This window comes from Nematolebias whitei, chromosome 2, assembly GCF_014905685.2.
Source record: "Nematolebias whitei isolate Nwh7 chromosome 2, NemWhi1, whole genome shotgun sequence".
Classification (NCBI taxonomy): Eukaryota; Metazoa; Chordata; class Actinopteri; order Cyprinodontiformes; family Rivulidae; genus Nematolebias; species Nematolebias whitei.
The window spans coordinates 18,639,960-18,662,684 of NC_056499.1; the positions used below are offsets into that span (position 1 = coordinate 18,639,960).

The 22,725-nt window shown below is 41.8% G+C and overlaps 3 protein-coding genes across 3 annotated transcripts; 1 reads left to right on the top strand and 2 right to left on the bottom strand.

Moving 5' to 3' along the window:
• Nucleotides 1–755: 755 nt before the first annotated feature.
• On the bottom strand, nucleotides 756–13,455 carry xkr5b (XK related 5b). Its single transcript, XM_037697508.1, has 13 exons — nucleotides 13,262–13,455; nucleotides 9,116–9,205; nucleotides 8,914–9,019; nucleotides 8,665–8,831; nucleotides 4,309–4,442; nucleotides 4,053–4,131; nucleotides 3,726–3,895; nucleotides 2,719–2,830; nucleotides 2,384–2,551; nucleotides 2,104–2,294; nucleotides 1,852–1,935; nucleotides 1,491–1,674; nucleotides 756–1,404 (listed from the first exon to the last, which is right to left on the bottom strand). Exons 1-13 carry the CDS (start codon nucleotides 13,368–13,370, stop codon nucleotides 758–760), a joined length of 2,241 nt encoding a protein of 746 aa, XP_037553436.1. The 5' UTR covers nucleotides 13,371–13,455; the 3' UTR covers nucleotides 756–757.
• Nucleotides 13,456–15,370: 1,915 nt separating this feature from the next.
• Nucleotides 15,371–17,206, top strand: LOC119430073 (zinc finger protein 260). The gene is made up of 2 exons (XM_037697509.1): nucleotides 15,371–15,657; nucleotides 15,966–17,206. The coding sequence occupies exons 1-2, from the start codon at nucleotides 15,483–15,485 to the stop codon at nucleotides 17,114–17,116; spliced, it is 1,326 nt and encodes a 441-aa protein (XP_037553437.1). The 5' UTR covers nucleotides 15,371–15,482; the 3' UTR covers nucleotides 17,117–17,206.
• Nucleotides 17,207–20,605: 3,399 nt separating this feature from the next.
• Nucleotides 20,606–22,223, bottom strand: eva1a (eva-1 homolog A (C. elegans)). Its single transcript, XM_037697511.1, has 3 exons — nucleotides 22,090–22,223; nucleotides 21,501–21,878; nucleotides 20,606–20,744 (listed from the first exon to the last, which is right to left on the bottom strand). Exons 1-3 carry the CDS (start codon nucleotides 22,190–22,192, stop codon nucleotides 20,632–20,634), a joined length of 594 nt encoding a protein of 197 aa, XP_037553439.1. The 5' UTR covers nucleotides 22,193–22,223; the 3' UTR covers nucleotides 20,606–20,631.
• Between the last annotated feature and the right edge of the window lie 502 nt (nucleotides 22,224–22,725).

Here is a 22,725-nt window from a genome sequence, read left to right on the forward strand (position 1 = left end):
CACTTTATATTGTACATTGTGAGCAGCAACGTGGTTGGACAAACAAGCGGGTCTCTCAGCTCAGGACTGATTGTTCTAAAGTTTTGTTATAAAAATATTTAAAAAAAAAGGATTATTTCTAAACTGAACACAGAGAATAACTTTTAAGGTTAGTTCCAATTTGAATTTCATATACCGGTACTTAATATAAGTAGAAGCAATAGGTTATTATTTCAAATAATAATAGGTGTTTTTGGTCAATTTTAATAGAAGCCAAATTATTGGTTTTCTTTCTCTCTAATTTGATCAAACTAAAAACTAATTAACACAGACAAGTGTGGAAGTTTAGACCCCTCTCTTACTTATTTCCAGTTTGAAGTTGGCAGCTCCTGTTTTTAATTTGAAGTGTTTTGACAGTTTGTGTTGGGATCAACATGACTGCACCACAAGCAGCAACACACACACACACACACACACACACACACACACAGACAAAATATGTTGGTGCAGAAACACCATCACAGACAAGCCAACCAGTGACAGACAAACAATAAACACAATGAGTCAGTTTGGCAAATCGGTGGTGCAGATGGTGTTCCATCCATCTACAATCCCAATTTCTGTACTTTAGTCATTTGTATCTGCACAAAAGAGGAAAACACGAAATGATAGTTTAAAGTTGTATTCCACAATGATCACTAATTTCCCAACTGCTCAGTCATTGTAAGAATGGCTGTAAGTAACTAAAATGAAAATGCTTTCTTTTTACCTCATGCTGTTATATCAGATTCTCTCTAAAGTCTACATACTGCACCATCTGCTTGAGAGCAGGGGAGGAGACTAAAGTGACAGGAACAATTGGAGTACCGGGCGTAGTAGAACCGGGAGTCGAGGCTGCAGGAGTCGAGGCTGCAGGAGTTGAAGCTGCAGGAGTCGATGCTGCAGGCGTGGTGGCCCCAGGCGTCCCACCTGGAGTAGTACCTGGCGTTACACCTGGAGTGGCAGGAATAACAACAACAGGAGATGGACCAGGGCTTTCATCCCCACCTCGAGGCTCCAGTCGTGGGGTGGATGTGATAAAGCGGGCTTCTCTGATCCGATAGGGGCTTCGGTAGGCAGAGATGGGTGACAGCTCTGAACCCCAGCCAAGATAGCTCCCACTGGAGGGTGAGGGTGCATCTGCACTGAAATACAGCGTGGTGCTGGATTCTACAGGGAGCACCGCTTTGTGCTCTGGGGAGCCAATAAGGAGAGGGGAGCGCCTCTCCGGTGACCAGCCGGGGGTCTTGATGTCTAGAGACCCCACAGAGGAGGATGCCTCGGTCAGAGAGGCAACGTTGCTGTCGATGTGACGGAGGCTTCCAGCTCGTTGTGGAGATGAAAGTGAGGGTGAGCCACAAGCAGCACTCTGAAACTCCTCATCACCTTTAAATAAAAACAACATCCAAACATGAATTTGTGTGGACATACTGTATGTATTTGTCTGCACACTGTTACTATTGGTCTCTAACCTTTTTCATCTGAGAGCGGTGCACTTGATTCTTCCTCTGCTGTTTCTTCAGGAATGATCTCGTGGACTGGGATGATCTCTGGAAACCGTCTCATGTCCTGGATGGTTGTGGGAGGAGCTCTTCTCACAGGTCGAGCCACAATGCTGGAGTGAGCTGGTTTTGGTGGCTGGACCACTTCCCTCACCTGAGTAAAAGAGAGAGGTACTTGCAAAGTGGCTTAGACTGAACTTGGAAGCAGCGGAAGAAAAATCTGCTCTAATAACTCGCATCCCTTTAGTTAAATTTACATATGATTCAGTGGTTTAAAGTAATTTAAGTTGTATATTTTTTGGAAAGAGGATCAGTTTAATGAAAATCTTACCTGTGGTGCCTGGGTCACTTTTGGTGGAGCAGGCTGAGGAACTGGCTGTGAGATCTGAAGAACCCGTGGCTGAGGAGGTGGAACCTGACAAATCAGAACAAAAATTAAAAACATCTTCTTAAACGAGATCCCAACTGGAGCAAATGGGGAATGTTTATTCTTCCACAAAGTTTCCATCTTTATTTAAAAAAAAAAAAAACATTTCAAATTTAAGAAAACACGATTTAACTTGGACTCAGGAGGCCAACAAACCCGAGGAACATGATGTGTATCAGGGGAGTGAACCTCTTCAGAAAGACCCATCAGTCCGGCCAGACCCCCTTCACCATACGCAGACCAGATCCTTGAGACATTCCCCGTCTTGAGAGCCAAGCGAATCAGCAGCCAGTGGTGATGTTTCCAGCCTTCCCATTGGATAGGAAGGTCCATGAGGGTTCCACCACCTGATCAGAACATCCAGACTCATTTGTTGGCATGTTAGATGTAAAAAGTATTACATATATGTGGATTGATCTGTGGTTGATTCACAGACCAGACAATGTTGCATGGCGATGGAAAGCGGGTGCGACTTTCTCCTCCAGTGAGAGAATAGATCCACGCTCCACGCAGGCTCCACCTATTCCCCTGTGACGAATACTTTGGAAGATCTCAAAAGACTTTGGGTGGAGGAAACGGTAGTAAAGCACCAGTGCTATCACTCCTGCAGAAGGAAAAACAGGTAACAAAATGAGAAACAAGGAAGATTTAAACTTTATCTAAAAAATATGAAAATGGTAGTCGTATTTAGAGTATTTAGTTAAAAAAAACAAGACATAAACAAATAGCGTTGCACAAATGTATATTTTTTGCAGCAAGTGAATGTCTCACCAATGAGGAAGCTGCAGAACACTGCGGCTGGAATACCCACAGTGTCCCAGGACACCATGGCAAACAACCAGGAGGAGGCCAGAAGGAGAAAAGCGTTCTCTAAAAACATGACCTGTGAAGAATGAGCAGAAACGAAGACTATCAGAAAGGTTGATGATCCTTCCTGAAAATTATATCAGATTTAGTAGAACTTGTCTTATAATCAGTTTATATCTTTCTTCTTTTGACTTTTCCCTCTTCAGGGGTTAACACAGCGAGTCATCCTCCTCCATCTCACTCTGTCCTCACTCCATCTACCTCCATGTCCTCTCTAACTGCATCCATGTATCTCCTCTTTGCCTTTTTCCTGGCAGCTGCATTTCTAACATCCTTCTACCAATATACCCACTGTCCCTCCTCTGGACATGTCCAAACCATCTCAGTCTGACCTCTCTAACTTTATCTCCCACTTGTTCAAATTGTGATGTACCTCATTTGCCACATTTAGAGTTGCCACCCTCAGTCCTACATTCTTCACTTTCCTCTTCTCCCTCTGTCTCCTGACACGTTTTCCTCCTCATGGTCTTCGACTAACAGTAGAACAATTTCTGCCAGCACCCTGTTTGTCAACAGCACCAGTCGTAGTTAACTCGAGCCTCGACCGATATGCTGCTTAGATGAACTCGCAAAGCGTTTTACTTCAGATGTCCTTCCTGACACAACCCTCACCATTTACCCGGGCTTGGGATCGGCACAAGAGAAACATGGCTTGTTCTCCCTAGTGGCTGGTTTAATCAGTTTATATCTGACAAACATTATGCAGATTGAGTAGCTGCATCATTTGATATTCACTTTGTGACATCTAGACAAGATTGGCAACTTTTATAACACATGACGAAAAAAATGAATCAAGCGTCATCTATGACGTTAAATGAGTTGAGACTGTGTTTTTCCCTTCAGTTTGATGTGAAGTTTCTTCTTCAATCCGAAACTGTACAAACGTGATGTGTTCACAGACCCACACATACCAGGTAAAACCCAGTCATGCGATATCTGGATGGTCCGTACTTCACATTCAGGAAGAGAAAGATGTGAACGGCACCAAGGACGAGGTTGAAGAGTCTCCATCGGCTTGTTGAGCGTATGATGTCGGTCTGCTGAGACACCATCCAGAAAGTGGTACCCAGCCAGTGCACACCTGAAATGACACAAATGCATCAGATGCACAAGTGGGAACTGAAAATGTTTTATGGTAGAGAAAATGGGCACACCTTCTTCACTTACATCTTTACTTCACAGAAAGTGCAAGCAGCAAATTTGAACTTTGAGACAAGTTCTGTAGCGTCCAGACTTACCAATGACTCCCAGGACCCATTGTTTGAAGATACGTGTAAAGAGCATGAGCACAGCAAACCTAGATCCCAACATACTGACCTGCAGATAAATCAAATTCATTAGTTCACAGCAAAAAAAAAAAAAAAAAAAAAAAAGAAAATGCCAAAACGACAAGTTAAAATGTCGACAAGCATAATCTGTAATCCTATTATTTTAAGGCAGAAGGTGTGTGCTGTCCATATTGGTTGTTATATAAGGTTATTTAATTATTCCCACCCTCCACAGCAGTCGACAGAGAATAGCAGCTGGTGTCATCTGTAAGTGTCCCGGTCTGATGAGGGAACAGGCTCGAGCATAGAGGACCAACGCCCAGGCCAGAGATAACAAACACACAGCGAAACACACCGAGGCTGCAGGGAGGAGACAGAGGACGGATGCAGAGAAGAAATGTGAGCACTTTGATCCACTGAAATGCACACTGAACTACAAAGATGGAAAAGAATATCTTGAAAATGACCTCCTACATTTTGGAATTATGATGTGGAAAAAGTTGCAACAACCAGTGTGTACACATCATGGCCATTCCCTCATATTACAGTTGCTGCTAAGCAGATATAAAATATCTCAGTTAAACATCATCATTTTTAAAACATTTTCTGTTCTTTGTGATTTTTTGTTCTTTCTGCAGTGCAACACCAAGCTGTTCTTTTGTGACACCAAACAACTGATACTTGACGGCATTTTGATGGATTACAGACTGGAGCACCACAGCATCGACATGAGCACACTGTAAATTTAGACTGAATAAAAGAAGAGTCCTACAGTTAGGAGGTGATTCATCAGATTTCTAACCATCAGTTTGTGATCGAGGATGCTGATATCACTGATATAAAACCTATAGTGGCACAAAATCAGCGATCGAGAATAAATTATGAAAAGAATGATATGAAGACCGTCTATTTTTTTTCCAGCTTGTCTAGTTACTATACCATACCATACCACTTTATTTATAGGGCACTTAAAACAGCAACAAGGCCAACCAAAGTGCTGTACAGACAAAACAACAGGTAACACACAAAGCAAAATACAAAATGAGGTAAATCAGAATATAGACATAAGAACGATGCAGATAATGACGACAAACCAGTGTGGAGCATACAGGATCAAGACACAGATCATCTGGTGTTGAAAGCTATTGAAAAGTAGTGAGTTTTTAAGCGGGACTTGAAAACCGAGAGGGAGGGGGCCTGTCTGACAAGCAGAGGTAACTCGTTCCAGAGTCTTGGTCCTGCTACAGAGAAGGCCCTGTCACCTCTGCGCTTAAGACGAGTTCCTGGAACTGTGAGGAGCAACTGGTCCGCTGACCTCAGGGAGCGTGGTGGGACATACGGTTGTAGCAGATCAGCGAGATATGGGGGGTGAAACTGTTCAGTGATTTGTAGACATACATGAGTATTTTGAACTGGATTCTAAGGTGAACTGGCAACCAGTGCAGTGAGGCCAAAACTGGTGTAATATGCTCTCTTTTGCCTGTACTGGTTATAAATCGGGCTGCTGCATTCTGGACCAGTTGCAGTCGTGCAATGGAGGTCTGACTGATACCAAACAGGAGCGAATTGCAGTAATCAAGCCTAGATGTAATGAATGCATGTATTACTGTCTCCAGGTTCTTTTTGGACAATATGGGCTTCAGTTTAGACAGCCGCCTCAGTTGGAAGAAGCATGATTTAACAATCATGTTTACATGATTGTTAAGTTTCAGGGAAGGGTCCATTATCACACCCAGATTAGTGACTCTTTGTTTTTCTGACAGGGTTAGAGCGGAGAGGTCGATACAGTGGTTTGTGATCGTGTCGTTGGGAGGGAACAACATGACTTCAGACTTCTTTTCATTGAAACTTAAGAAATTTAAAGCCATCCAGTCACTGATGTCAGCCAGGCAGTTCCGCAGTGGTTGAATAGAGCATGTACCATTGTGTCTTAGGGGGAAGTAAATTTGACAGTTATCGGCATAGAAGTGGAAGGGCATGTTGTGTTTCCGGAAAATAGCACCAAGTGGCAGCAGGTACAAAGAGAATAGGAGGGGACCCAGGATGGACCCCTGCGGAACCCCCCATTTAAGCTCTGCCTCTGCGGAACTAAAATCTTTGATGGAGACACAAAAGGATCTGTCAGTGAGGTAAGATCTGAACCAATTGAGGGCTGATCCTGTGACGCCCACCCACTGCTCCAACCTAGCAATGAGGATCCCATGGTCGATGGTGTCAAAGGCGGCTGTGAGGTCCAACAGGACAAGCAGCACAGAATCACCGGTATCTGTGAATCTGAAGATGTCGTTAAAGACCTTCAGCAGGGCAGTTTCAGTGCTGTGGAGAGGTTTAAAGCCAGATTGGAAAAGCTCTAAGATGGCGTGATCCTCCAGGAAGCACTTCAACTGGGACTCGACTATTTTCTCTAGTACTTTAGAAACAAATGGGAGTTTGGAGACAGGCCGGAAGTTGGACACGACTGAGGGGTCAAGGTTTGGTTTTTTTCAGGAGAGGCTGGATGGAGGGCAGCATGTTTAAAGGATTTTGGCACCACGGCAGTGGATAAACTACTGTTTACTATAGCAAGAATGGACGGACCTAGAGTTGGAAACACCTCCTTTAGTAGTCGAGGGGGAACCACATCAAAGGGGGAACCAGAAGGATTCAAGTTGCACATGATCTGCTCTAGAGAAGATAGAGTGATGGGTTCAAAATGGTCAAAAGGAGCTACAGATTGAGGTGGGATGGATGGGTCATGAGTAGGAGGGGAAATGAGAGCCCTGGTTGTCGCAATTTTTTCCAAAAAGAAATGTAAGAAGTTGTCGCACAGCTCAGTCGAGGCTTCCAGAGGTGATGGTTCAGTGAGGTGGAGAACAGAGTTTAGGGTGGAGAAGATGACACGTGAGTTTGAGAGTTTGAGGTAATTATATCAGAGGAGTATTTGGATTTAGCAGCTTTTACAGTTGACTTCCTAAACCTGCCTGATGCCTGCGCAAATAACAAAATCTAGCAGTCAAGTCAAAGCAAAACAGCAATAAACTTGAAATAGGCTATCTGAAAGAACTGAGATATATCCTTAGAGCTGGTAGCTGCTTTCACTCAGTAATGAACTATTTCCTACTGCTTCTTAACTGTGTTTTTCCAATTTAATTTGACGTTATACTAATTATTTAGTAATTCTTGTGTCATTTTTATTATTTTCAGACTAAGACTCAGGTGAAACTAGTGACCACCAGTGGTGATTTTAGCCTCTTTTTGTGGGGTGCCCAAGCACCCCTAAATTTTAACTCAGCTCCCATGAAAAATTGAGATCATCATTAGGATTTTGTAAGGAAACTCAGTTCTCAAACCTTAGATTCACTAAAATATTGAATAAATTTGGAATAAAATGGAATAAATCATGACACTCTTAAACAGGACAGTAAAATCAGATTTTATTTTAAACGAGTCAGCTCCTCTATGCCACTTGACAATCAATCCAGTAGGCTCATCAGCAACTGACCAATCAGCGACCTCAAATTGTCCCGAAGGTAAACGCCCCTTACCTGCAGGAGCTCCACCCTCTTTTTCTCCAACTACATTTTTGGGGTTTTGCATTATGAACACTTTGCGGTCAGAGGGATTTTGTGAAAAATCATCAGAAAAAAATGGTTAAACGTTGTCATTGGAGAACATGTAATTCAAACAGCGTTACTCTGAGTGTTTAGAGGGTGGACTACAGTTTATTCCATTTCCAAAATCTAAATGGAGTCTGGTAAAATGTAAAAGATGGATAAAGCCCTGCGACCGACCTCATGAGCAGCTCACTACAATTTATAAACAGGAAGTACCACATGTTCATCTAAGGCAACTGAAAGTAAATCTTTAATTTTTTGTTATAATTACATTGTATGCTTAATGGTTAAATTAAAGGTTAATACTTAAAGCTAGTTGTACTTTGTTTTATGTGTTTTATATGTAGAGTATGTTGCAACTTCTGGTTACATAAGTTTAGTCTTTATGATCAGTTAACGCTAAACTGATTTTGTACAAAGTGTTTATTAGGCTGTGTGTAATATAAAGCGAAGCGCTACATCTGTAGCATCTTAGCTAGCGCGTCTGTATTGCACGCCGCTAGCTTAGCGCTACTTCTTGTTGTGCCGAGCTCTCGAAAAGTTATTGAATCAAGCGTTTACTTATGTAGGTAAATGTAGATGTTTAAAAACCTGTTAAAATACACCAGAATGCAGGAAATGGCATCTACTTTATTCAAAATTTTCTGGGGAGTGACACACCCAGTGCCCCCCCCACACACACTTTACAAATGCTTCTGATGCCAATGGCCACTGCGTTGTTCAAGCCAAGAGCCATCGTCAACACTCGGGGCTGAGCACCCCCAAAGTTCAGATTCTAGAATCACCCCTGGCGACCAGCCTAAACACCAAAGGCCAAAAATGGCGAGACTGTATTTTTCTATAGTTTAACCTCACCAAGACTGAGAAGGACCTGCAGATTGAACTATTTTTTTCTTAGTTGATTATCACAACAGCTCTTATAAAGTTACATTTTTTTCTGCCTTTGTTTCAAACTCTTTCTGCACTTCACATTCAGCCTCTCTGCTCACCGGGAGACTTGACTCCTATGTCTGTACAGATGAGGACGTAGGTCTGGAGCAGCGTCTCAGGGAGGGTCACCACCAGGGCTTCAAACAGACGTAAGGCAGACACATCAGCCTGCTGCATGATTTCACTGTACAAATCCTCATCAGACAGACGCATACAATCCCACAACCTGAGTGCCAAACATGGAGACAAATGAGGCAAAGAAAGTAATTCATATTTCTTCAGAAGTATATCAAATAAAATAAGGTCACCTTTTGAAGATACCCAAGTGCAAAATGTGTGTCCATCTGAGAGACTTCCTGGGGATCCGTCCGTCCGACAGGTACCACAGATAACTGAGACACTGTGGGCCCCAACCTGAGAGACACAGCGGGACAAAAAATTTAAGTTACACTTTAAAACTGTCTCAGCTTCTTTTACTTTCATTGTATTGATCTGTGTTGTCTTCATCACCTGGCAGCAAGAAGAGCGCTGTGAAACCAGCAAGGTAGGCATAGCAGTAGTTGTGACCCACCCACAGGTAGTACACAAAGCAATAGATCACTGGTAAAACACAGAAAACAGTCAGACAGGACAGAAAAATACTCTCTGAAATACTAAAGGTTGACTCATTAAAAAGAGAATTAATTCCAGACGTTAAATATGTCAGGTTTAGATATATTTAGCTTTTTTTTTTTTTTTTTTTTTTATAATTTTACATTTATATTTGGGATCCTAAGAAAATGTTCATGACATACTTGTTAAGGTTATAGTGTCACAGCCCTCTTGCATATTTTGATTTTAGAGTTCTTTTGTTTGCCGCTTTGATTTAGATTTTAAGGATAGATGCTGAAACACTTGACTTTGTTTCATCCTTCTATATTTGTCAAGTCACATCCTGACAGAATATGTTAAAAACAAAAACTGGCTCTTTTATTTTCAAATCTTGGTTAAAAAAATACTCAAGACACCAACCATTTGGTTTATTTCCTTTGTACATATGTAAGTAATACTTTTCTAATTAGAAGTAGCATAAACTTCTTCTTTTTTCATCTTTTCCCTCTTCAGGGGTTGAGTCATCCTCCTCCATCTCACTCTGTCCTCACTTCGTCTACCTCCATGTCCTCTCTAACTTCATCCATACATCTCCTCTGTCTTTTTCCTGGCAGCTGCATTTCTAACATCCTTCTACCAGTATACCCACTGTCCCTCCTCTGGACATGTCCAAACCATCTCAGTCCGGTCTCTCTAACTTTATCTCCCAGTTGTTCAACGTGTGCTGTACCTCTGATGAACTCATTCCTAATTTTATCCATCCTTGTCATTCCTAAGGAGAACCTCATCTTCATTTCTGCCACTTCCAGTTCTTTCTCCTGTCTTTTTGTCAATGCCACTGTCTCCAGACCATACAACATAGCTGGTCTCACCAATGTCCTGTAAACTTTTCCTTTGACCTTTGCTGACACCGTTTTGTCACAAATCACTCCTGAAACTTTTTTGTAGTCCCACCTCCACCTTGAAACTATCTGTCACTCCTACAGCACATCTCACCACTGCTATACATTCTCTGCCACTCCAGATTTCCCCATGCAGCACCACAGCTCCTCCTTCTGCACACTCAGCGTTTTTTTTTTCTAAACCCACAGACACAATAAAGTTTTTCTGACCATCTCCGTACTTCATCTGCAGCCTCTAAGCAAATATGGCATCCGGTTGCTGCTCACCATAGTCTCGTTTCAGTCCAGCTTCCACGACTCTCCCAGATCTTCATCATGTGACTCATCAGTGTAACTAACCTGTAGCTTACTGGAAACCCATTTTCAGCCACAATTTCACACCACACAATACACCAGTGTGGAACAATAGGTACATTCTGATTAATAAAAAATCTATATTTATTGAGGAATGGTGTTCTAAAGACGTATGGGCCGTGGCCCATTTTATGGACAACGAAGGAAACATTTTACAATATGAAGAGTGCTGTAAAAAAATTCAGATCCATTGTGATGCGATTAAATATAACCAAATTTTAAAGGCTATTCCAGTCTCTCTTAGGGCTATGGTGAGACAAGATATTATATTATCTGATATTTCCCCTGGTCTGAAACAACTCTGTATTGATGGAGTTGCTTTCTCTGACTATCAATGTAACAAAAAATTTTTGCGAAACAAACTACTGCATCACTACTCTCCTAACTTAATTAGGAGAGAATATATTCTGAAGGACTTTAGTAAAGAAGACATCAAAAAGATCAGAACTAATTTTATATTATTTCCGGTCCCTCCTAAAGCCAAAGAAATTTATCCTACTAAGGAATTTCTAAGGACAAAATTTAAAATGGACACTGGGAATTGTGTTTTCTGTGAGACAGAGAACCTGGAACATCTTTTCTTTGATTGCATGATAGTTCAGCAATTTTGGCTTGATTTTAAAATGTGGATCCAATCCAAAGGGATTCAGCTACTTACTCTCACTTTAAAAGAAATCAAATTTGGGTTAATTAATAAGATTGGAAATAATGAATATGCTATCAATAATTTGATTATATTAGCTAAACATTATGTTCATAAATGTCGTTTCTTCAAATGTAAACCTAATATGAACCACTGGAAGAATGAGCTAAAGTCCTATGCAAAATCATTAAAATATGTAAAAGGAAAAAAATGCTGACAAATTTCTTAGCTTCTTGGTTAATTTCAATTTCCTCATACAATGCCCTTTTTTTCTCTCTCTCTCTCTCTCCTTCATTATTTCTTTTATTTCTATTATGTTATGAATCAAGGCAGCACGGTGGCGCAACTGGTAGAGCTGCTGCCTCTCGGCGAGCAGGTCCTTGGTTCAAACCCCGGTCCAGGGGCCTTCTTGGTGGAGTTTGCATGTTCTCTCCGTGCATGCGTGGGTTTTCTCCGGGTGCTCCGGTTTCCTCCCACAGTCCAAAAACATGCATGTTAGACTGATTGGTAACTCTAAATTGTCCCTAGGTGTGAGTGAGCGAGTGAATGCTCGTTTGTCTCTATGTGTCCCTGTGATGGACTTGCGACCCGTCCAGGGTGTACCCCGCCCCTCGCACAGTGATTGCTGGACATGGGCACCGGCGACCCCCGTGACCCAAAATGGAATAAGCGGGTAAAGAAAATGGATGGATGGATGTTATGAATCACCTTTTGTAACTTTCGATTGTAAGAATTTGTACTTTTTGTTTTGTATTGTTATGGTTAAATAAAGTAAAAAAAATATATTAAAAAAAATAACCTGTAGCTGCTACAACTCTATATCCCCCTTAGCACCAGCACAATTCACTATTCTTTAGACATTTTTGCATCTAAATAGCAAAGTCAAATGCAATAACTAAAGAGTTCTGGACTTCTACTTCTGCGATGCACTTACTGCAGAATTGGGAGTTAAAGTTTGATAAAATTAAGACCATTTTGCTCTGGACTACAGTGTTCTGTACATGTTTTAAACCCAACGGAACAAAAACAACATACAGGAATGTTTATGTTCATATCTTTTGAGGTATTACTTTATAAACTTTTTTTGGGAGAGGTAGCGCGGAGGTTAGAGAAGGTGGGCCTGTGATCGGAAGATCACTGGTTCAACTCCCGGTATACCGACAACATCAAAATGTGGGTGGAAAGGGTGAAACACCCACACTTGCCTCCACCCTCATTTGCCCCACTCTGTGCCCTTGAGCAAGGCCCTTAACCCCCACCATCTGCTCCCCCAGCAGCTCTCTGCTCCACACAGAGGGCTGTGGTAGCTCGGTGGTCTGTGGTTGTGTCAGGAAGGACATCTGGTGTAAAAAAAAACAATTGCCAAGTCTTCGTGAGACTTTTTAGTTCACAGAAGAAGGGAGCAGTTGAAAAAATAAAGAACTTTAGAAACTTTTTTTAGAATACAAAGTATAAAATATGTATTTTTCTTTGATGGAAGTTGAGAGTGGCTCATCAGTTCATGTTTGTTTGGGATAAATTGGAGCATTTAATGTCAGGATGTGGGATAAATGGTTTAAACGACCTCTGCTCCTGTGCTGCTCCACTGCCTTCTCCATCCCTCCATCCCTCCATACATGTAATCTGAAGCCTTTGAGCAGCCGAACGGGCTGTCCGACCGAACTAGGCCCCATGTGGGGGTGAACGCCCATCCCTCATCCATCCACTCCCCTCCAGAAAAGGGCGCTGAAATACAACAACATGGCTCCGATGAACGGCTTTGTTCAAGACAAACCACGCAGCCTGGGACGTTTTAGAGTTGAAGACATTGAAATATTCTGACATGAGTCAGCAGTGTTGCAGCGTGCGGCTTTTCACGCAAAAACAAGAAAGCGGCGCAGATCTGCGGACCGTGCTGTTCAGCACGGAGAGAAAGGCTTTGCACCAAAATGTGCAACTTCATGTTGCCCCCCCCACACACACACACACTTAGACGAAATCCCGCACGTCTCCCCTCTGCTCACGCGCACACATCTACACACTGTAAATGCACGCACGTGCACACTATTATAAAACACAAGCTCAGACTCAGAGACATCATTAATTAACAGACTGTGGGTGGTAAACAGTGCAATGTGTGTGAGTGCGCGCGCGCGGATGTATGTGCGTGTCCCAGGTAGGACTCACGCGCCGTCCTCTCAGCAACGATGAGAAATGCGGTAAAAGCAAAGACGCAAAGTTGACCGCACGGCCCGCAGCCGCCCGCGTCGCTCGGAGCGGCCGAGTAGTCCCTCATGCCGGCCCGAACACCCGAACCGTCTCCGCTGGGTTCTCCTGAAGCGATGGAGTCTCTCTCTGCAGGGCTGGTTCTGGTCCGGGTTCGGTCCGGCTGCGGCAGCCCGTCCCAAACGTCAGCAGCGCCCGGGCGGTGCAGTTAAAGCGACATGCAGCTGCAGCTGCAGAGTCCAGATGCGCTGCAGCTTGTGCATCACAAACAGCCTGAACATGTCAACAAAAACAAACATCAGCATGCATGTAGCATTAACTTGCATACTTGAACAACTCAACTGTGGCTGGAAGAGCTCAACCAGAACATTATACTTTTATTGCCTTTATTTGTATTTTTTAATTATTATTTCTTGTGGTTTGAAAACTGCCAGCAGGTGTCATTGAGATGTTTAGTCAAATAGTAATGATTCATTTACAGCAGATCTGACAGTCAGTGGGGTAATCTACATTTGGGTACTGTGCGTAGAAACCAAAGTACAAATCGTTTATTTTTATTTGTTATTTTTATTTTTATTTTTTTTTAAGCATATTGAACATTTCAAAATTTCTCTGATGCTTACAACAAACTTTGTATTTAAAACGTTATAGAATTTATAAAACAGTATCAAAGTAAAACATGCTCAAGTATTAAGTAGTATCAATTATACCCATACCATACCAATTTATTTATAGAGCACTTAAAACAGCAACAAGGCCAACCAAAGTGCTGTACAAAAGAAAACAAACATGCACAGCAGACAGGAAAACATAAAATAAAAATACAGATACAAATAGCAGCAGAAGCTAACTAAAATGGCCAACAGTGTAGAGAACAGACCGGACCAAAACAAATCACACCGTGTTAAAGGCAAGAGAATAGAAGTGGGTCTTCAAGCGAGACTTTTTAAAGACTGAGAGTGTGGGAGCCTGCCGGACACTCAGTGGCAACTCATTCCACAGTCGTGGACCTGCAACAACTGTCACCTCTGAGCTTACGACGGGTTTCTGGGACTGAGAGAAGCATCTGGTCTGCTGACCTCAGAGAGCACGGTGGGACATATGGCTGCAGAAGATCAGTGAGATAGGATGGGGCGGAACTGTTCAGTGATTTAAAAACATACATGAGAATTTTGAATTGGATCCGAAGGTGAATGGGTAGCCAGTGCAGGGAGGCCAAAACTGGCGTGATGTGCTCTCTATAGCCTGTACCAGTTAAAAATCGAGCTGCAGCATTTTGGACCAGTTGTAGACGAGCAATGGAGGACAAAAAACAGGTTGAACCAACTGTGTCTATAAAATGTTCCAGATGTGTTGACAATGACACGAGCCCATGTCATGATGTCATGTATCATTGCCTATACGTGACATGGGCTCGTGTCATTGGGCACTTTTAAATGGGTATACTGAAATTTCCAAGCTTTTCTAGTGGATATACTCCGTATACCTGCATTTCACATAGACTACACCACTGCAGTGATGTCTTCAGGAACATGATCAACTGACAAAGAAAATGATAATTGTGGAAGGAGTGAGAGATTGGGGGAAAAAAAAACAACTAAAACCTGAAACATGATAAAACTATGTATTACATATGTATGTATAGGCTATATATGGGCTGCTGTTGCATCGTATTGTTTTACATTATTAGCACTTAGATCTTTAGTAGCCTTCATTTAGCGTAGGCCTATATCTTGTATCTTAGATCCTTATATACTGTTTCTTTTTTTAATTTTTTGCTATTTTTGGGTGCAACTGGGACCCTCATGTACCACATGTGATGCGAATGACAATAAACTTGACTTGAACTTGATGAGTTCATATCTTAGATCTTTTTACTGTTTTTCTTTTACATTCTAATACTTTTGTTGGATGTAACTGGGACCCTGTATACATAATTTAATTCCACCACATGTACCACATGGGTTGCGAATGACAAATAAAAAACCTTGAATTTCTTTCTATCTTCATTTATTCATACTACTCTTTACCAGTTGGTGGCGGTAGAGCGCCCTGACGGTGTTTGTCGACCACCAACATACGAAGAAGAAGAAAGAGGACGAAGAAGGAAATTACAACTACTGTACACTCGTTTTAATTAAACCTGAACGATAGCTGCCATTAAAGACAATAATTAGCAGCTATGTGGAGAACACAAGTCAAACAGCGACTGGAGGCAGCGGTGGAAGACATATTGTGGATTTTTGAAAGAACAGTCGCAAATTATGAAGAAGAATTGGTGCGTTCAAAGAAAAATGAGATGCAGAGCTACACCTCTGGTTCTGTTTTCATCCCCAAAGATCAGCTGCGCATGATGGGTTTGTAGTTTTTAAACTTTATTTCTGTCGGCTTTGACTGTGTTAGCTGCAGTTTAGTCACAGTTTCTCTCCGGCTAATAGATTAGCTTCTTCAGAAGGAACTTGTAGCTTAGCATGCTAACTGACGTCACAACAGCGGAAGCTTGGGGCCTTTTCAAAATAAATATTCAAGCTTTTTATTATTTGTCCTTCTCTTTTATTAAATAAAACAACGAAACACAAATTAGCACACTGTTTTTATTTTCTCGCACAAGTGATGCTCGTGTAACTGAAAATCTCAACAGTCTAAAATGCCACATGTGTTTCAGCGTTGCCTGCAAAAAATCAGCTGAAGGCGCCGAGTAAAGAAGGTGCCCCTGAAGTGCCGAGACCGGACGTGGACCAGCGGGAACTCGAACCTCTCTGCATAAAAGAGGAGGAACGCTGGATTAGTCTGGAGGGAGAGGAGGTCACTGGGAGAAAGGGGACTGATGCCACCAGGTTTCCCTTCACTGCAGTTCTTCTGAAAGAAGAGGATGATGATGGCATCGCTGTATTCTCACAGCTTCACCAGCAGCAAGTGGAGGCCAGAGAACTTCCAAGCAGAAGCTCAACTGACCTAATGACAGCAGCAAATGTTGGAGAGGACAGTGGAAGAGCAGAATCTACCATGAGCCTAGCAGTAAATACTCTGGAAGACAATTCCAGCTCTTCAGAGACTGATGCCAGCGAGGATGATGATGACGATGATGTGAGCAGTACTCAGTCTAAACTGAAACACTTGTCAGGCTCTGGGTCAAAAACTGAAGACAGTGACACAGACTGGAAGGAGAGCAAATCTAAATGCTCTGAGTGCAGCAATCGATTTTTGAGCAACGGGCCTCATGACAGTCAGGTGACAAGTCATTCAAGACTGAGCTCGTCAAACTGTGTAGTTGAACTCGAAGGTGTTGAAATAAAGACTAACTCGCACGGGAAAGTTCAGACAAAACTGAAATCATTTAGTTGTGATGAGTGTGGCAAAAGATGCGCCAGAAATGCAACTTCAAGCACCCACAGAACAAACCAAACAGTGGAGAAACCGTTTGTTTGTCGTCTTTGTGGATGGAGGTTTAGAAGTTTGAAAAAGTTCGACAAACACATGACGGTCCACAAACCATTTGTCTGTGATGTCTGTGGATACAGGTTTGGCAATAAGTCACACTTAAGATCACACCTGAGAATCCACTCAGGGGAGAAACCGTTTGCTTGTGATATTTGTGAACTCAGATTTATCCGTAATTCACATTTAACTAGACACATGAGGAGACACACAGGACAGAAACTGTATACTTGTGAGATTTGCAAACAATCGTTTACCAGAAAAGAACATTTGGACAGACACACGAGAAGAAACCGTCACCGGAAGGAAGACAATTCAGCTGTGAATATTACTGGTAGTCACATAAAGACACAAGAGTTCACACCGAATCAAACCTAAACAGTTCCAACATTTGTTGTAAATATCTATATGTTAGTGCAGTAATTTTAATGTAGATAATTCTATTTCATTTGTGATCCTTGAAATTCATCCATCCATCATCATCTGCTTGTTCTGAAGTCGGGTCTCGGGGGCAGAGAGGTCCAGACATCTCTTTCCACAGCCACCTCTTCCAGCTCTTCTGGGAGGACTCCAAGGCGTTCCCAGACCAACGAGAGACACAGTCTCTCCAGTGTGTCCTGGGTCTTTCCTGGGGTCTCCTCCAGTCATACATGCCCGAAGCACCTCCCTAAGGAGCTGCCCAGGGAGCATCCTTACCAGATGCTTGAATCACCTCAACTGGCTTCTCTTGATGTGGAGAAGCAGCGGTTCTACTCTGAGTCTCTCCCAGCTGACTAAACTTCTCACACTATCTCTAAGGGAGAGTCCAACTATCCTGCAGAGGAAACTCATTTCAACCGCCTGTATCCACAATCTCGTTCTTTCAGTCACTACCCAGAGCTCGTGACCATAGGTGAAGATAGGAACATAGACTGACCAGTAAACAGAGAGCTTTGCCTTACAGCTCAGCTCTCTCTTCACCACAATGGACCGACACAGAGTCCACAATAATGCAGACGCAGCACCAATCCGTCTATAAATCTCACGCTCCATTTTTCCCTCACTCGTGAACAAAACCCCGAGATACTTGAACTCCTCCACTTGTTACAGAACCTCGACCTGAAGAGAGCAATCCACGCTTTCCCAGCTGAGGACCATAACCTCAGATTTGTAGGTGCTGATCCTCGTCCCAGCCACTTCACACTCGGCTGCGAACAGCTCCAGTGAGAGCTGGAGATCACGGCACGATGACGCCAACAGGACCACATCATCTGCAAAGAGCAGAGCTGGAATCCTTAGGCCACCGAACCAGGATCTCTCTGCCCGCTGGCTGCACCAAGAAATTCTGTCTATAAAAGTCACGAACAGAATCGGTGACAAAAGGCAGCCCTGGCGGAGTCCAACTTACTGCCGGCAATGTGAACCAAACTCTCGCACCGCTTGTATAGGGACTGAACAGCTCGTAGCAACAGGCCTCCAATCCCATACTCATGGAGCACCCCCACAGTGTACCCCGAGGAACACGGCTGAAAGCCTCCAAGTCCACAAAACATGTAGACGGGATGGGCAAACTCCCATGACCCTTTGAGGACCATAGTGAGGGTAAAGAGCTGGTCCAGTGTTCCACAGCCAGGATGGAACCTGCATTGTTCCTCCTGGATCTGATGTTCGACCACCGATCGGACTCGCTTCTCCAGTACCTCTGAATAGACCTTACCAGGGAGGCTAAGGTTCTTGAAATCATGTCTGAAAATACACTACAGACCTGTTTACATGTGTATTCAGTAATCCAATATTTGATTTACTGAACTTACACTAACTGAAAGGTTGCTGTTTTACCAAATATCAAATGTTGCCAAGATTTAAGTTGTTAATTTTTTTTTTACTGAAACATCTAAGTTTAAAGTCTTAGAAAGCAAACTGTGCTCGAGTGTTTCAATGCATTTTATTCTGATTCAAGAGTTTCTTTTTCAATTGAGAACATTTATTTTACATATCTGTAGTTGTAGGAATCTATACATGAATTACAAAAATACAAACTGGGGAAAAATGTATATATTTTTGAAAGATTAAACTTACATTACCAAATGTTTTGTCTGCATTTCTTTTTATAAGTCTTGATAAAATTTGTTTAGTATTACATTTTATACATTTCTTAAACTGTTTTAAGAGAACAGCTAGTAAAAATGAAAATGTTGGATTTGTCAAGTTTCTGCTGATTTTGTTTACTCAGAAATAAACCATCTCTTAATGCCTCCAGCTGTTTAAGTTTACAAAGACAAAATTTCAGCGAGACAATCACATGACACAAATGTTACAAATTGATTTGTTATTTAGGAAAATATTCTCTACAACACGTCAGAATTGGTTGTGTGCTCATTTTGCACACACAATTTCTACTAATAAGGCAAAACTTTGAAAAACAAAAGGTTGATTAAACTTATATGATTTATTCAGGAGTAACAAGCAACATGCAGTACTGTGCACAATTCCCAAATTATCCCTCTTTTTTTTTTTACTTCCTGGTAACCAAACTTATTTTTTCAAGCAGTCTCCATAGAAAGGTTAAAAGCTTGGGGCTTTTTTTTTTTTTTTTTTTTTTGCTGTAAACTTTGGTTGATTTATCAAATATTTAGAGTCAAATGTCCGACCGTTTCCAGAAGAAGGTTTTTATCATACAGTTAAAGTTGGCAAATAACCAATTTTTAAACAGGATATTTTGTCACAAAAACACTACTTGTTTAAATTTCTTTAAGACAAAAAAAAATCTCAAATTTGTGTTTTTGCATTTATTATTATTTTATTTTCAAATTTGGAGCTGAATATAAATAAAACTGGGAGCAATCTGAGAAACATGCAGGGACACTTCAGACACATCAGAGGGCGCTGTTGTCCCACTCATCTATTTTTTTTAATTAAAAAGAAAAAACTTTTAGACAATCCAACACAATGATTTTTTTAACGTTTAAAACAGCAGGAGGAGATGGACAGGGCTAGTTTAGTGCCATCACTTTATTCTGTAGACCTGTTTAAGGATTGTTTGGTTGTTTCTTCTGACCAAACCTTTTTGTTGTGGCTCTTCATGCATATTAGAATGTTAATGATGCCATCACTTACACATACAGTTGATCCTCCAGAACAAAATGATTTCAACGATGCAGGAGCAAGAACATAAACCCAGTGCTGTAAAAATGTAAACAGCAACTTAATGTTTAAACACAGGATATTATTTGGGGAAAATGTTCTGGCATGAAGCATGATGGCAAACATGAGGATTGTCATAATGTGCTACAAGATGTATAGCTGATAAGTCGCCAGCTCACACCATCCTTGCTTTTGTTACATCGTGTGCAATCATCACCATAGATTTCAAACAGCATAAAGCACCATATGTTTACCTCAGTCTTGTCGTTTGCACGGTCCTCTTTAGGGAGGAAGTTGGAGATCCATTTAATTCCTTGTTTTTTGTGCTTTTACATTTAAATTAAGCACAAATATTCCAGCACCCAAATCAATACTACAGTAGGTTTACAAGCAATGAAGGCCAGCTTTAAGAAAAGTGCAGCGGCATAATAACAAATCCAAACTCAAGACTCTACACTCAAAACTAATAACTGTTCCTGTTTTATTTCTGTGTTCTTAAAGAGCAGAAACGGCTCCAAATCACAGGAGTTTGTTACAAATCTCAGGAAACGACTGCTGCAGGTGACAGCAAAGACAATGAACGTTGTTGTATCCTCTTTATGTTCTCACTTCTACTCAGAGTTTTTATTCTCTCCAAACAAACATCATCCAGGACAGAGCCATCACAGATACCATGATGCTTTCACACCGTCCTGGTTCTTTCAGACGTTTCTGTTTGGTGCAAACGAGGATCTTTACGTCCTTTTTTCTGTCAGTCCGTCTGCACGTCATCAGTAATATCTGTTGAGACTCTGAGTGACGGTGCTGATGTCTGGTTGTCCGTTCATCCAGATCTCTCGGAGAATCCGTTCACGTTCTTCTAGCCTCTGGGCCCGGTCCAGTTCTGAAGACACACGCACAGAAAAAAGGTATTTAAAAAGCACCGATACCGTGTATGCTCAAAGATCATCTTGTTCAGATATGTCAAGGAGGGAAAAATCTTTCCTGATAATTAAGACTTTAACGTCATCTATTAAAATGCCTCTTTACCTGATTATGTTCATCTTTTAATTTATTTACATCCTTTATGAATAATTTCTTTATATTTTGCTTCAATTTTTTTTCAACTTTGCAAATTGGCATTGAGTGATAGTTCCCTGTGTTTCCCAACAGTCTTTCCAAAAAAAAATTTCCTTAAAAAAAACCTAAATTTAGCCAACCAGCACTAATATATTAATCATAAAATGATTTTATAAAGACCTGGTGGTAAAATATCTACAGCAGTTTAAACGCTGACTCAGCCATCTTCTTGACAAATCATTTAAAATGTTCAGGATGTTTGCTCAGAACTGTATTCTAATTTAAATTATTCTAAAAATATTTATCTCTGCCTTTTTTTTCTTGCTTATGAATATTTGTTGAATGTCTTTTTAAGTAAAAGACGTGAAAACTAAAAAAATAAAGATCTGTCGGTTGAATAGCGTAACTCAATTAATCAAATGTTATTGCTAAAATATGTTTAAAGAAAATATGAACTGACTTTCAGCATCAAATGCTTTTATAGGAACCACACTGATTTGTTCAAAGTCCAGATCAGACAAAAACCACAACAATAAAATAATTCAAGGGTCTTTAAAGTGTGTTTGTGTGTGCGAGGCACCTTCAGAGGATGTGAACATGTTGGCGTGGAGCAGAGCTCTCTCGAAGCGTCGGCGTCTCTGTGCCGACAGGTCAGCTGCGTCGTCCCAGACCTCCGGCTCATTGGCCCCGGAGGCCCCAGAGGCCACGGAGACCCCGGTCCCTCTAGAGGCCACGACCAGAGCAGAAGAGGGGTCTGCATTACCGTCGCTGGGCTGATGGTGGGCACAGATGTGCTGGCGGTGGTGATGTCCAACCTTGTGGCGATGCTGAAGGTCGTTAGTGTTGCCATAGTGACAGTCTGCTCGACAGTGTATCTGGAAGACGATGGCGCACAGGGTGACCAGAAGACCCACGCTGACCCCTCCGAGGAACACCAGAGCCGTCCTCTCCGGCTGGTCTTTGAGCGAGGGACAAAACAATTTAGAGTTAAACAGATGATTTAGAAAAACAAACCTCTTCACCTCAGATTTCATCTTCTGGTCTCCACACCAAATTGTTTTTCTGTCCATTATTGGTAAATTAGCAGCTTTTCTTTCAAAACTCAGACAATTCATCAATATTTTTGTCAACAACAAATTAGGGCTATTATACCTGAGCTGCTACTGTACCTGCAATAAAGGTGTAAGCTGCCAATATGTTGCTAAGCAACGCCATCTCCTGGGAAACCACCTTCACCTCCATGTTAGGGCTTCCTGTCGCTGAAGTACTCATGATTTCACAAAGTCCAGATTACTATAATTTCCTGAAGGGGTCAGATCAGCTCATCATTCCTCCTCATGGACTTGGAGGTTTTGAGGGTGAAGGTTTGAGAGCAGGACTCCCTAATGGGGACATTATAAGAGAGAGAGGAGGGAAAAAAACATAATGGCAGACGTTTCTGATTTGTGATTTATTTTTGTCAAATAATGTGTTTACAAGTTTTGAAGTTTACAGGACAGTGGTGAGACCAGCTATGTTGTATGGTCTGGAGACAGTGGCATTGACAAAAAGACAGGAGAAAGAACCGGAAGTGTCAGAAATGAAGATGTTGAGGAGTGACAAGGATGGATAAGATTAGGAATGAGATCATCAGAGGTACAGCACAGGTTGAACAACTGGGAGATAAAATTAGAGAGATCAGACTGAGATGGTTTGGACATGTTCAGAGGAGGGATTGTCAGAAGGATGTTAGAAATGCAGCTGCCAGGAAAGAGACAAAGATGAGATATATGGATGTAGTTGGAGAGGACATGGAGGTAGTTGGA